The sequence below is a fragment of the Orcinus orca genome, chromosome 3 (genome assembly GCF_937001465.1).
Source record: "Orcinus orca chromosome 3, mOrcOrc1.1, whole genome shotgun sequence".
NCBI lineage: Eukaryota > Metazoa > Chordata > Mammalia > Artiodactyla > Delphinidae > Orcinus > Orcinus orca.
The window spans coordinates 112,885,973-112,898,216 of record NC_064561.1 but is presented as its reverse complement, the minus strand read 5'-3'; the positions used below and the strand labels follow the sequence as shown (position 1 = coordinate 112,898,216).

At 37.2% G+C, this 12,244-nt stretch overlaps 1 protein-coding gene across 1 annotated transcript in view; it reads left to right on the top strand.

Moving 5' to 3' along the window:
- Nucleotides 1-12,244, top strand: part of ADGRV1 (adhesion G protein-coupled receptor V1) — a 524,493-nt gene that overhangs the window by 79,654 nt on the left and 432,595 nt on the right. Inside the window, exons 27-31 of the mRNA XM_004263660.2 lie at nucleotides 3,551-4,160; nucleotides 7,516-7,731; nucleotides 9,171-9,386; nucleotides 10,094-10,338; nucleotides 11,603-11,784. Of these exons, the coding sequence (XP_004263708.1) occupies nucleotides 3,551-4,160; nucleotides 7,516-7,731; nucleotides 9,171-9,386; nucleotides 10,094-10,338; nucleotides 11,603-11,784 (1,469 nt within the window). The remainder of the gene's footprint in view (nucleotides 1-3,550; nucleotides 4,161-7,515; nucleotides 7,732-9,170; nucleotides 9,387-10,093; nucleotides 10,339-11,602; nucleotides 11,785-12,244) is intronic.

The window sequence follows — 12,244 nt, the reverse complement described above, 5'->3', positions numbered from 1 at the left end:
ACAGCGATTTGGCACTTGTCTTTGTCTTTCACTTTGCATACAAATTCATCTTATGACTCTGAGGATTCCTGACTCTTTAAGGAATACAGTGGATCTGTCCTACATAGATTTTTATATTGATTCGCATAGGCTGTGGAAACACATCTCCAAATCTCATTGGCTTACTACAACAAAGATTTATTTTTCACTCATGGTTTATGTCCATCTGAAGTGGGCTGTCATCAGTGACTTAGGACTGAGGATTGTAGAGGCTACATCTCAACAGGTGCTTCTTTCTCCACGGAGTGGGGAAATGTGAATGTGAGGAACTGCACACTGGCTCTTCAGCTTCTTTCTGGAAGTGATTCACAGCATTTCCACTTAACTTCTTTGGTCAAAGCAAGTGCAAGTCACATGACAACGCTAATGTAACCAGGTAGAGAAGTGCATTCCTGGCTTGTATCTCTCCCAGAAGGAATGAAAATCCAAAACATTTGTGAACAGCAATAATAACAACTCTATATGTGTGTGTGTGTGTGTGTGCGCGCGCGCGCGCACATGTGTATGTCTGTGTGTGTCTACTCTGCATTCATCCAGTAGGAATTAAGTAGGATTCTATGGTTAAAGAATTTAGAGGAGCTAGAAACTTGCTCAGCTTTCTCAGATTTTATACAAGTGATATGAAGGATCACTCAAAATATATCCTTTCTGTATTCTCATGGCAGATCTTCAGTAAACTGTTGTGGAGTAAATTAAACAACTTCAGAAGGGATAACTAATTTATTTTATTATTATTTTTTTGGCTGCTTTGGGTCTTCGTTGCTGTGCACAGGCTTCTCATTGTGGTGGCTTCTTTTGTTGCGGAGCGCAAGCTCTAGGTGTGCAGGCTCAGTAGTTGCAGCATGTGGGCCCTAGAACGCGTGGGCTTCAGTAGTTGTGGCGCATGGGCTCAGTAGTTGCGGTGCGCAGGCTCTAGGGTGCGTGGGCTTAAGTAGTTGTGGCGCTCAGGCTCAGTAGTTGTGGCTCATGAGCTTAGTTGCTCTGCAGCATGTGGGGTTGAGTGGGGGTTACTTTTTGTTGCGGTGCGCGGGCTTCTCATTGCAGTGGCTTCTCTTGTTGCAGAGCATGGGCTCTAGGCAAGCGGGCTCAGTAGCTGCAGCATGCGGGCCCTAGAGCACATGGGCTTCAGTAGTTGTGGCATGCAGGCACAGTAGTTGTGGCTCATGGGCTTAGTTGCTCCATGGCACATGGGATCTTCCTGGACCAGGGATTGAACCTGTGTCCCCTGCATTGGCAGGCAGATTCGTAACCACTGTGCTACCAGGGAAATTCCAGTAACTAATTATTGGATTGGCCAAAAAGTTCCTTCGGTTTTAAAGTAAAAATAAGAGACATATTTTTCATTTTCACCAAGAACTTTATTGAACAACATATTCACCCTTCTGTTCCACTACCTTCCGCCATTTTTCAGGCAACGTCATAATTCCATCTTCCCAAAACTTTATCTTTTTGAGCAAAGAACTATTCCAGGTGTCTTTTACAGTCTTCCAGGGAATTGAAATTTTTCCATTAAGAGAATTTTGTAAAGACTGAAATAAATGGAAATCCGAAGGTGCGGTGTTTGGTGAATATGGCGGATGACTCAGAACTTCCCAGCCAATCTGTAACAGTTTTTGCCTGGTCATCAAAGAAACATGCGGTCTTGCGTTACCCTAATGGAAGATTTTGTGTTCTCTGTTGACTAATTCTGGACGCTTTTCGTCGAATGCTGCTTTCAGTTGGTCTAGTTGGGAGCAGCACTTGTTGCAATTAATCGTCTGGTTTTCCGGAAGGAGCTCATAATAGAGGACTCCCTTCCAATCCCACCATCATATACACATCACCTTCTTTGGATGAATACCGGCCTTTGGTGTGGTTGGTGATGGTTCATTTCACTTGCCCCACGATCTCTTCTGTTCCACATTATTGTATAGTATCCACTTTTCATCGTCCATCATGATTTGTTTTAAAAGCAGAACATTTTCATTACATTTCAGTAGAGAATCGCATGCGAAAATGCAGAAGGTTTTTTTTCCCTTGACTTATGCGGAACCCAAACATCAAAGCGATTAACATAACCAAGCTGCTGCAGATGATTTTCAGTGCTTGATTTGGACATTTTGAGTATGTCGGCTATCTCCTGTGTGGTATAACGTTGATTGTTCTCAAGTAATGTCTTTATTTGATCGCTGTCAATTTTAACTGGTCTACCCAACCGTGGAGCATCGTCCAATGAGAAATCTCCAACATGAAACTTCACAAACCACTTTTGACATGTTCAATCAGTCACAGCACCTTCTCCATAAACTGCACAAATCTTTTTTTGCGTTTCAGTTGCGTTTTTACCTATCTTGAGATAATACAGCTATGTGCCAAAAATGTTGCTTTTTTCTTCCATCTTCAATATTAAAATGGCTACACAAAAATTCACCAATTTTGTTAAGTTTTTTTTTTTTTAATGCATGCTGATATGATAGTCGTTACAATACAATCTAACAAAATTGATTCTAATGAAGTTAAAGACAACTAAGCACTACTAGAGCCATCTTACGGAAAAAAAACAAATGAACTCTTTGGCCAACCCAATACTAAAGAAAGAAAAAAAAAGGATTAAGGGAAAGCATCAAGTTTTATAAATTCCTGTCTCTAACTTTATTTTGAGCCAGCATTCATATTTTAAGTATAAATAAAAATTACTTTTAGTTGGGACTTAACTTGAAGTGATTTTTTTAGGGTTTTCATTCTTTTTAATATACTGTTGACAAAATATTTCTTGCTTCTTAAATGTGTTTTATATAACCTTGGGTTATGTACTTTTTTGGTGAATTTTTTGTTTTGTTTTGTTTTGTTTTGTTTTTTTGCGGTATGCGGGCTTCTCACTGTTGTGGCCTCTCCGGTTGCGGAGCACAGGCTCCGGACGCGCAGGCTCAGCGGCCATGGCTCACGGGCCTAGCCGCTCCACGGCATGTGGGATCTTCCCGGACCGGGGCACCCGTATCCCCTGCATCGGCAGGCGGACTCTCAACTACTGCACCACCAGGGAAGCCCGAATTTTTGTTTTTTATATTATATTGAACATACAATTAAATATAATTTGCTTTTAAAAATGAGTTTTATGGCTAACTTTTCAGAAAAATTATCAGTCATCTATTCCTTACAGTAAAGTATATACCTTCTTTGAAGGAAATGTAAACATTTTCATGAATATACGTAAATACAATACACTGTTAATTACATTTGCTTTATTACTAATGTATATTATAGTTGCAGAAGTGATAGAGCTATAGTTTAGTTAGAAGCTAAAAATGTTCAGTCTGTCATTTCATGCCACAATCACTTTTTAAGTGGGACTCCCTGAGGGTCTTCAAATATGGGTAGTACATTGCTTTCAAGAATTTTATATTCTTGAGAACAGCTTATATATAAAATAAAATAAAAAATTAATATCCCGTTATCATTCTGTATTTACAGACCTCTAAGTCAATGGTTTTAATTCCTCTTTTAATACATTTTAATATTAAATATTTTAAAGATTATGAGACGTCATGGGACTCTGTCTCGAGTGACTTTGCTTTGGAGCATAGACTCTGATCCTGATGGCGATCTGGCCTTCACCTCTGGCAACGTCACATTTGAGATTGGACAGAAGAGCGCCAACATCACAGTGGAAATATTGCCTGATGAAGATCCAGAATTGGATAAGGCATTCTCTGTGTGTATCCTCAGTGTCTCCAGTGGCTCTTTGGGAGTTCATACTAATGCCACATTAATAGTTTTGGCTAGTGATGATCCTTATGGGGTCTTCATCTTTTCTGAGAAAAACAGACCTATTGAAGTGGAGGAAGCTACCCAGAACATCACTTTGTCAATAATAAGGTTAAAAGGCCTCCTGGGAAAAGTCAAAGTCACATACGCAACACTGGATGATATGGAAAAACTGCCTTATTTTCCACCTAATTTAGCCAGAGCAACTCAAGGAAAAGACTATATTCCAACTTCTGGATTCGCTCTTTTCAGAGCCAATCAGAGCGAGGCAACAATAACTATTTCAATTTTGGATGATGATGAACCAGAAAGGTCGGAGTCTTTGTTTATTGAACTGCTCAACTCTACTTTAATAGAGAAAGTACAGAATCGCCCAAGTAAGTAACCATTAGTGTGTTGTTATTATTATTAGAGGTAAGAATCCTGAAACAATAAATTAAGAATTTGGTATAGTAGAAAATTCTATAAAAATAATAAGTTCTAACTTTGAAAACATCTTCTTACAAAAGTTTATCGATAAGGCAAATGGAAGTGGGACACTTGAAAACATGAAATCATGTTTTAAAAGCCTGTTATATTCCCAGACTAAATTTTTAGAAGTGTCTGTATAATCCAGTGTAACTGATCTCTAGTACTATTGTACTTGATATTGTAGCTTCCAAAACATTCTGGAATCAATCTGGGGATTCCAAGGACAGTCCTGGTAGCAAGATCCTGAGTCTCTTTTGCCTTGATCCACTTTGGAAGATTCCTTAACCAACAGAGTCTCTTTGTATTAGTGAGGAGCATGAGTGAGGATTTGGCAACTGCATGAGGGAAGTTGGGGGACAGGGCTATGTAGTAGTAAGAAATCCTGGAAATATTGTGGGTCACCGTGAGAGCTGAGAAGAAGGCAGTGGTTGGGGATAAGAATGAGGAATGCAGAGTGACCCGTGTTGGGCAGAGGATCTGGTGCAGCGGCTTCTGTTGGAACATAGCAGCCTCTACCCCTGGGGTTGTGGCTCAGTAGCTTTGTAGAGAGGGGGGCTACTAGTTGAGGGCAGGGCCTGAGCTTGGGGAGCTAAAGGTAGTTATTGCACTATAGCTTGTTCATTAGTCACATCTCTCTGCGAAGATGTATAACTTTAGAAAGGGGGTTTGAAATAAAGAGAAGAATCTAGATTTCCTGGAACAAGACAACAAGGAAAGGAAGAATGGTGATATTAATTTAATATCAGTTTTAGGATAATATTTGTAAATATATGTAAATGTAATACAGTAAATAAATATTATATATCTAACAATATAATAAAACCTTCTTAAGGAAATTGGAATTAAATAGTCCAAAGAGTACAATTTAAGATCTGCATGTTGACTGTGTTCTGCCATATAGATTAAGGTTTCTTACAAGTAAACTTCTTCACCTTACTGATATACTGTGTAGTGAGCACCATTCTTGCCCACAGTGTAATTGTAGTCCAGGGTTATAGAAGGAAATTTACTTTCTAGGACAACTGCTAGCATTAAATTTTCAGGTTACAGTCAAGGTTAAAATTCTCACACAATAACCCATCCCTTTTTTTCTTAGCAAGATTTAGCATCAGTTATAATAGCAAATACATTGAAATAAAACCCAATAATTAGTCTTATTAAGTAAGAATTATAAAATATAGCCCTGTTTTCAAGGAACTCACAGTTTATTGAGTGAGCTGGAAATAAAACCGGGAGGGAGGATCACGTATAGCAGTGACTAGGAGCGATGGTTGCTGGTGCAGATAACTTAGGTTCAAGTGTATAGTAATAAATTGTTGCCCATAAACTTTTAAAGCCCCAGTTTCCTAATCTATAATACAGAATTATTATAGGGCTTAAATATCATAATATATGTGAAAATGAATACAGTGTCTGGCACGTGGTAAGCATTCAATAAATGTGAACGATTATTATTAATAAAATGGTATATGCAAAATATTAATGTACTGTGTGGAATGGGAGAAACAGTCAACATGTATTTATGCTTGATATGTTCCTGGAACCATGCAGCATACTTGGGGCGATTCAGAATAGGCATAAGCTATGATGTGAAATAATTAAAGAACAATTAAGTGCATTAGAAAGACAACAGTAAATGTCATTAAAAATGAAAAAAAAGAACAATTAAGTGCAAATCTATGTGATATTGTTTCAATTTTAATAGCAAAATCAGTGTAGGACCTGATAGGGTCTCTGTACTCTGCTCTGAGTGTAATCATCAACCTTCCGGAGAGCCGTGTGAGAAGACTGGTGATGAACAGGCGCAGGGCAGGATGAACAGTCATGAATAATTGAAGGTTTGATGAGGAATTGCATATAGGGAGCAAGAGATTAGACAAACCCTTACATGATGCCTCTTAATTGTGTCCAGCAGGTACTAGTCTAATGCCTTAGCTTACTTCCTCAACATCCTTGTGCCCTTGATTCCTCATCTGTAAAATGTGGACAGTGCTACCCACCACATAGAGATGGTATGGGAATTAAATTCCTAGATGCAAGAAAAGTGCTTAGAACAATGCCTTTTGAATAGGGCATACTCAGAAAATGTCATCTGCTTCTACAACTCTGTGTTACTGCCATTTTTTTCCAATGTAGTTAAATTTAATTGTTATATTGATTTATAGTTTTGTGTTTTTAACTATATAATTTAGTGCAGTCTGGGCCTGTATCATTGAAATTAAATTGTGTCATTACTTGTTTAGACAAGGGTGCCAGTTGGAATTGAATCTAGAAAGTAAGTCAGGGAGTTTGTGGAGGGTCTTACATGCCTTCAAAATAAGTTTTGCTCTCTCTAAAATCAGTGGCAAGTAAGAAGAGAGTCTTAAAAGTAGGCTTAAAAGCATAGCCTTAAAGTATAGCCTTGAAAGCCTGAGTGAGCACACTCTATTATAGCAGCGTTGGGATAGCATGACTCCGCTTTCTGGATGAGGTAGTTGCATGACTATTAACTGAGATGGGGCAAGGGGAACAGGTTTGTGAGGAAGGACAGTGAAGCAGGGAGAGAGGCAGTAATTGAAATAGAGTGTGATGATTTTCAGTTCCTCTTTGAGGGCAAGTAACTAGATTACTTACCTACTCAATTTTGTAACTGTAGTGCCTTTAAAAAAATTTGTGGCATGCTGGTAACTAATTAAAAGAGCATAATTCTGTAGGTTTCATCATTTTCTGTTATATTTTGCAAAGTGATGATTAAATATACTCTATTCATTTTTTTGCCTTTTTACAAGTTTCCAATAGTTATTAAAATAATTCTTGTAGGGTAACTATTCCTTTGCTATAATAAAAATCTCCCTAGAAGTTATAGGAGAGTAGGGACTTTCCGTTTAGTTTATTTTTGTATCCCCAACATCTAGATTAGTGCTGGTACATAGTAAACGATAAATATGTTTTTGCTAAAAATAGTAGAAAACACAAAATGATTATCCCATTTGGCTGATGGATCTTGCCGAGGCTTTGTTTTTTATTTAATTTTTTATTGAAGTATAGGTGATTTACAATGCTGTGTTAACTGTACAACAAAGTGACACGGTTATACATATATATACATTCTTTTTCATCTTCTTTTCCATTATGGTTTGTCACAGGATATTGAATACAGTTCCCTGTGTTATACAGTAAGACCTTGTTGTTTATCCATTCTGTATATTGGCTGAGGCTTCTTGATGACTTTTTGGCCAGTTCTTAGAATTTTGATATATTAGCTTTTCTTCTGTCTTTCAGTTCCAAACTCTCCACGCCTTGGGCCTAAGGTAGAAACTATTGCTCATCTAATTATCATTGCCAATGATGATGCGTTTGGAATTCTTCAGCTCTCAGCCCCAATCGTTCGAGTTGCAGAAGATCATGTTGGACCCATTATCAATGTGACTAGAACAGGAGGAGCATTTGCAGATGTTTCTGTGAAGTTTAAAGCTGTGCCAATAACTGCAATAGCCGGTGAGAAAAGACATCTAAGGAGCAGTGAAGTGTTTTGGAGGGAAATTGTATCCTTGATTAACAAAGCCCCTTAAAGATGTAGTTAAAAAAGATCAACTAGAAAGCAGTAATACCCTTGAATGTTTTTAAGGCACAGACCTAGAGTTTTTATTATATATTTATCACATTGATTTTGTAGAATTTGTGAAAACTGTTGGCAAATTGTATATGAATTTAAAAGCTTTGATGACCCAAATATGCACAAACCAATGAAAAGTAAACCAAGGAAAGCATTGTTAGGCTTTCTCTGTGTGTACTTTTAAGGTTTTTGGAAGGGATTCATGTGTAAATAGTGCTGAAGAATACAGGATAAAATGTGCAGCCATATGATTGCAGTGCTTGGCAACAGTCTTGTCTCTCAACTCATCTTGCTTATTTATTTATTTATGAAGAACATGGTAGAGGCAATGATTAACATTAACTATTAGCAAAAGGATTTCATTGTCAAGCGCAAATATTAGGAGACAGCCTTCTTTGGTAGTGCAGTTACAGCATCTAGAGGGAGATTTGCCTAAGAGCTATTCAATCAGAACCTCTCTAGTGTGCACTCAAAGGACATGAGTGTGAATGGATGGGATAACATGATTGATTTTTTGAAATAAATCATCTGGATGTGATACTTGCTTGAAAAGACAATGAACCAGGCTCACCTAGTCCTTAAATGACATGTGTGTAAGGGGTGGGGTGAGGAGGGTAGCTCAGAGGAGTGCCTGTCTGTAGAGGGCTTTACACATTGACAGATGGTGAGGGTTGATCACTGTTCTAGAAAATTAGCACCAAATTCCATAGGAAGCCTCTCTCTTTTCCTCATTCACGTTTTGACCAGAGACAAAGCCACCCCGAGTGGTATGCAGTAGCAGCTTTTAATCCAACTTTGTAGAAAATTTCATAGCTTCCAACCATAAGATTGATGATGCTGACATGCCCGTCTCTGTGCAGCACTGTAATTTATCTCCCCAGTGAGATCAGAATTCTAGTTTTGTTCTTTGTTTTAAGGTACCATACACATTTTTTTTTACTGTTGTAGATAAGGGGCCATCTTGCAGTAATGAATGACTCTCTATGTTCATGTGCATATCCATGTCCATATCTATATGTCTGTGTCTATATCTGTATCATCTATATGTGTATATGGCAAATAGAACACATTATGTATACATTGTTCTAAAAATGAACTTGAACAACTCAGATGTCTTTTTCGTTATTTTGTTGTATCAAACCCATTTTTTTCTTGCAAGAGAGGTAAATCTTGTTTAGAATAAATGTAGTCACTATCCTCGAAAAAGTCTGTCAAAGTATGTCCATGGAATGTGATATGTCATAGTATTTCCCTAGAGTATGGGATGTTTATTATCATATACTGGAATAAGTCTTAGGATTTTTCTTTTTTGTCTTTATAGGTGAAGATTATAGCATAGCTTCATCGGATGTAGTCTTGCTAGAAGGGGAAACAAGTAAAGCCGTGCCAATATATATCATTAATGACATCTACCCTGAGCTGGAAGAATCTTTTCTTGTGCAACTGCTGAATGAAACAACAGGAGGAGCCAAACTAGGGGCATTAACAGAGGCGATCATTATTATTGAGGCCTCTGATGACCCCTATGGATTATTTGGTAATGAGACTAGTTTGTGTCTCTCTTTTACTTGTCTGTATAGATTCATACCTTTCTTTATTTTTAGAGACTCAGAATTGATTTGATCTTGTTCCGTTTTAACCTGCTATTGCTGATATATAGGACACCTATGTGTGTTCACTAGCAGTGGTTAGTAAACCTAGCAGTGGTTAGAAATCAACCTCTCAGAATAAATCTGGAAATCATACACTTTTAGGCTTTTAGGTCAGATCTGGTTCCTAGATGTGTTTTGTGAAGTTTAGACGATTCTTTAAAAAACTAATTTAATTCACAGAAATTTGTACAAAAATCTGAATTTCTGGCCTATCTTTATAGTAGAAAAATATGGTGACCTCAAGCCCCTTTCCTTCATAGTATCAGTCTTAGGAGAAAAATCGCAACTTCCAGGCTTGTCCCATGCAGTTAGCCCCCGAACTCACTAGACCTACTTCACTTATGACTGGAATATTCCTGACCTCTGTGGACATCTGAGTTTATGCTTTCTGTTTCTATCATAATGAAAATAATTTGGAAAATTTGGCAGGCCTGACCAATTTGTATCACAGCATGTTTCTCTGATTTTGTAGGGTTTAGCTTCTTAGATTGCTTAGGGGAAAAAAAGAATCAACTGTAGGACGGCAATTGTTTTGTTCTACATTGACTTAGTTTCACTTTGTATTTGAAATTATCTCTGCTTTGCCCTTTAGGTTTTCAGATTACTAAACTTATTGTAGAGGAACCTGAGTTTAACTCAGTGAAGGTAAACCTGCCAATAATTCGAAATTCTGGGACACTCGGCAATGTTACTGTTCAGTGGGTTGCCACCATTAATGGACAGCTTGCTACTGGCGACCTGCGAGTTGTCTCAGGTAATGTGACCTTTGCCCCTGGGGAAACCATTCAAACCTTGTTGTTAGAGGTCCTGGCTGACGACGTTCCGGAGATTGAAGAGGTGAGAGGAATGGCTACTCTAGAATGACACTGTAAAACATATCTTGTCTTATAGTGACTAGAACAGATGGCTGTTATTGTGACATTTATAGAGGTGTCTGATAAATTATTTCTGCAAGAATGTTCAAAATATGGTAGTGTGAAAGTGATCCTTAGAGATAACAAAAAACAAGAATGTTCTAGAAATAGGTCTCATACACATACTAGTTTACTAGTATAAGATTTTTTTGGTACAGTTATGTAATATTTTTCTACGTTTTGGTTAAATGCTTAAACATGTATAGTCTGTCATAAGTTTTGCTGTATTGTTTCATATAAACTCTTAATTTGTTTGGATTCAGACTTCCTTTTGACTTGAGTGTGAGCCAGTCAGCCTTAATTAAGTGTGGATTTTGATTTTCCACTCATTCGTTTATTCTTTAGGATTTACTATGTGACAAATACCATGCTAGATTTATCTGCCTGATGTTTATTTTTCATCATGAAGAGGCAAGGTGGCAAATAAAGATAGAGTCTCAGTGGGGAAATTGATTCATCACTAACATATATTGGCTGAAGATAATTTTATTTTATTAAATTCAAGTATTAAAAGCTGGAGCTCATAAAATTACATTTAATAGCATTTATTCTTTAATAGTGTCAAATTTTTGTAGAAGGGAAATCCATAAAATTTCTTTTTTGGGTGCTAATTGTGTCATTACTCACTTCTTAAATATTAGGTATTAGTTAATACATATACAACATTTCTCTTTCCTTTTCTCTGAATTTAGGTATGAAAACCTAAAAACTTATCACAAATTTCTCTAAATTTATGATATGTTTTTAGTTTTACGTTTTATCAGAGAATTTTCATTTATGAGAATGTGGGAAATAAAGCATAATAAATGAACTATTCATAAAACACATATGCAGTATCCTCCCTAAGTAAAAAAAGGTATAGGGGTTAAAAGTATATTATTGAAGTGGTAAACATAAACAGGCCTCTTAAAATTGATTCACAAGATTGTATGACAGAATATTAAGGAACTTAAACAGCCTGTATTTCTTCTGTGCCATCATGCTCTGTTGTTAAAAGTTGGTGATGCATTGTTCTGTTACGTGTTGGGATTGTAAATGTAATGGAGGAGTTTCTTTGAGTCCATTTATATTTTACTCCAATTTGTTCTTGTACTTGTATGGATAGTTTTGATTTTTTTTTCCTGCATCATTTTTATTCTAATTTCAGAACCGGGATTCTGTTAAGGAAGTTTTCACTGTATTTTTAGGTTATCCAAGTGCAACTAACTGATGCCTCTGGTGGTGGTACTATTGGGTTAGATCGAGTGGCAAATATTACTATTCCTGCCAATGATAATCCTTATGGTACAGTAGCCTTTGTTCAGTCGGTTTATCGTGTTCAAGAGCCTCTGGAGAGAAGTTCCTGTGCTAACATAACTGTCAGGAGAAGGTATATGAGATGTGGCTGCTTGTATCTGGTGGGGGAGGGGGGCGGTGATGGAACTTGTGGGGTGGTGGGAAAGGATCTCTTACACAGTCAAATAAAGTTTGGTAGTTTTTGTAGAATGTAAATTATTTTATAGGTTGTTATAATTTGTTAATTGAATTATGCCTATTAATATAAAGAGCTCATTGTATCTATCATACCTTTTATTAGTGAAATGGATTATACATCATTGGGCTTTGTAGCCCCAGACACTTATTGCTTTAATTGGTGATGTGTTTGAATTAGAACTTGAATACAACTGGCTTCTAAATTAAAGAACATTCAGATGCCATATGAAGTGGTTGACTTTCAGGTTCCATTTTGTCTGGATTTCTCTTGTGAGACAGCATCCAGTTCACTGAGCTCCTTCAGAAATAGAAAATAGCTGGTCTTGCTTGTGACCTTGCGGCAAGTAGTTACATTT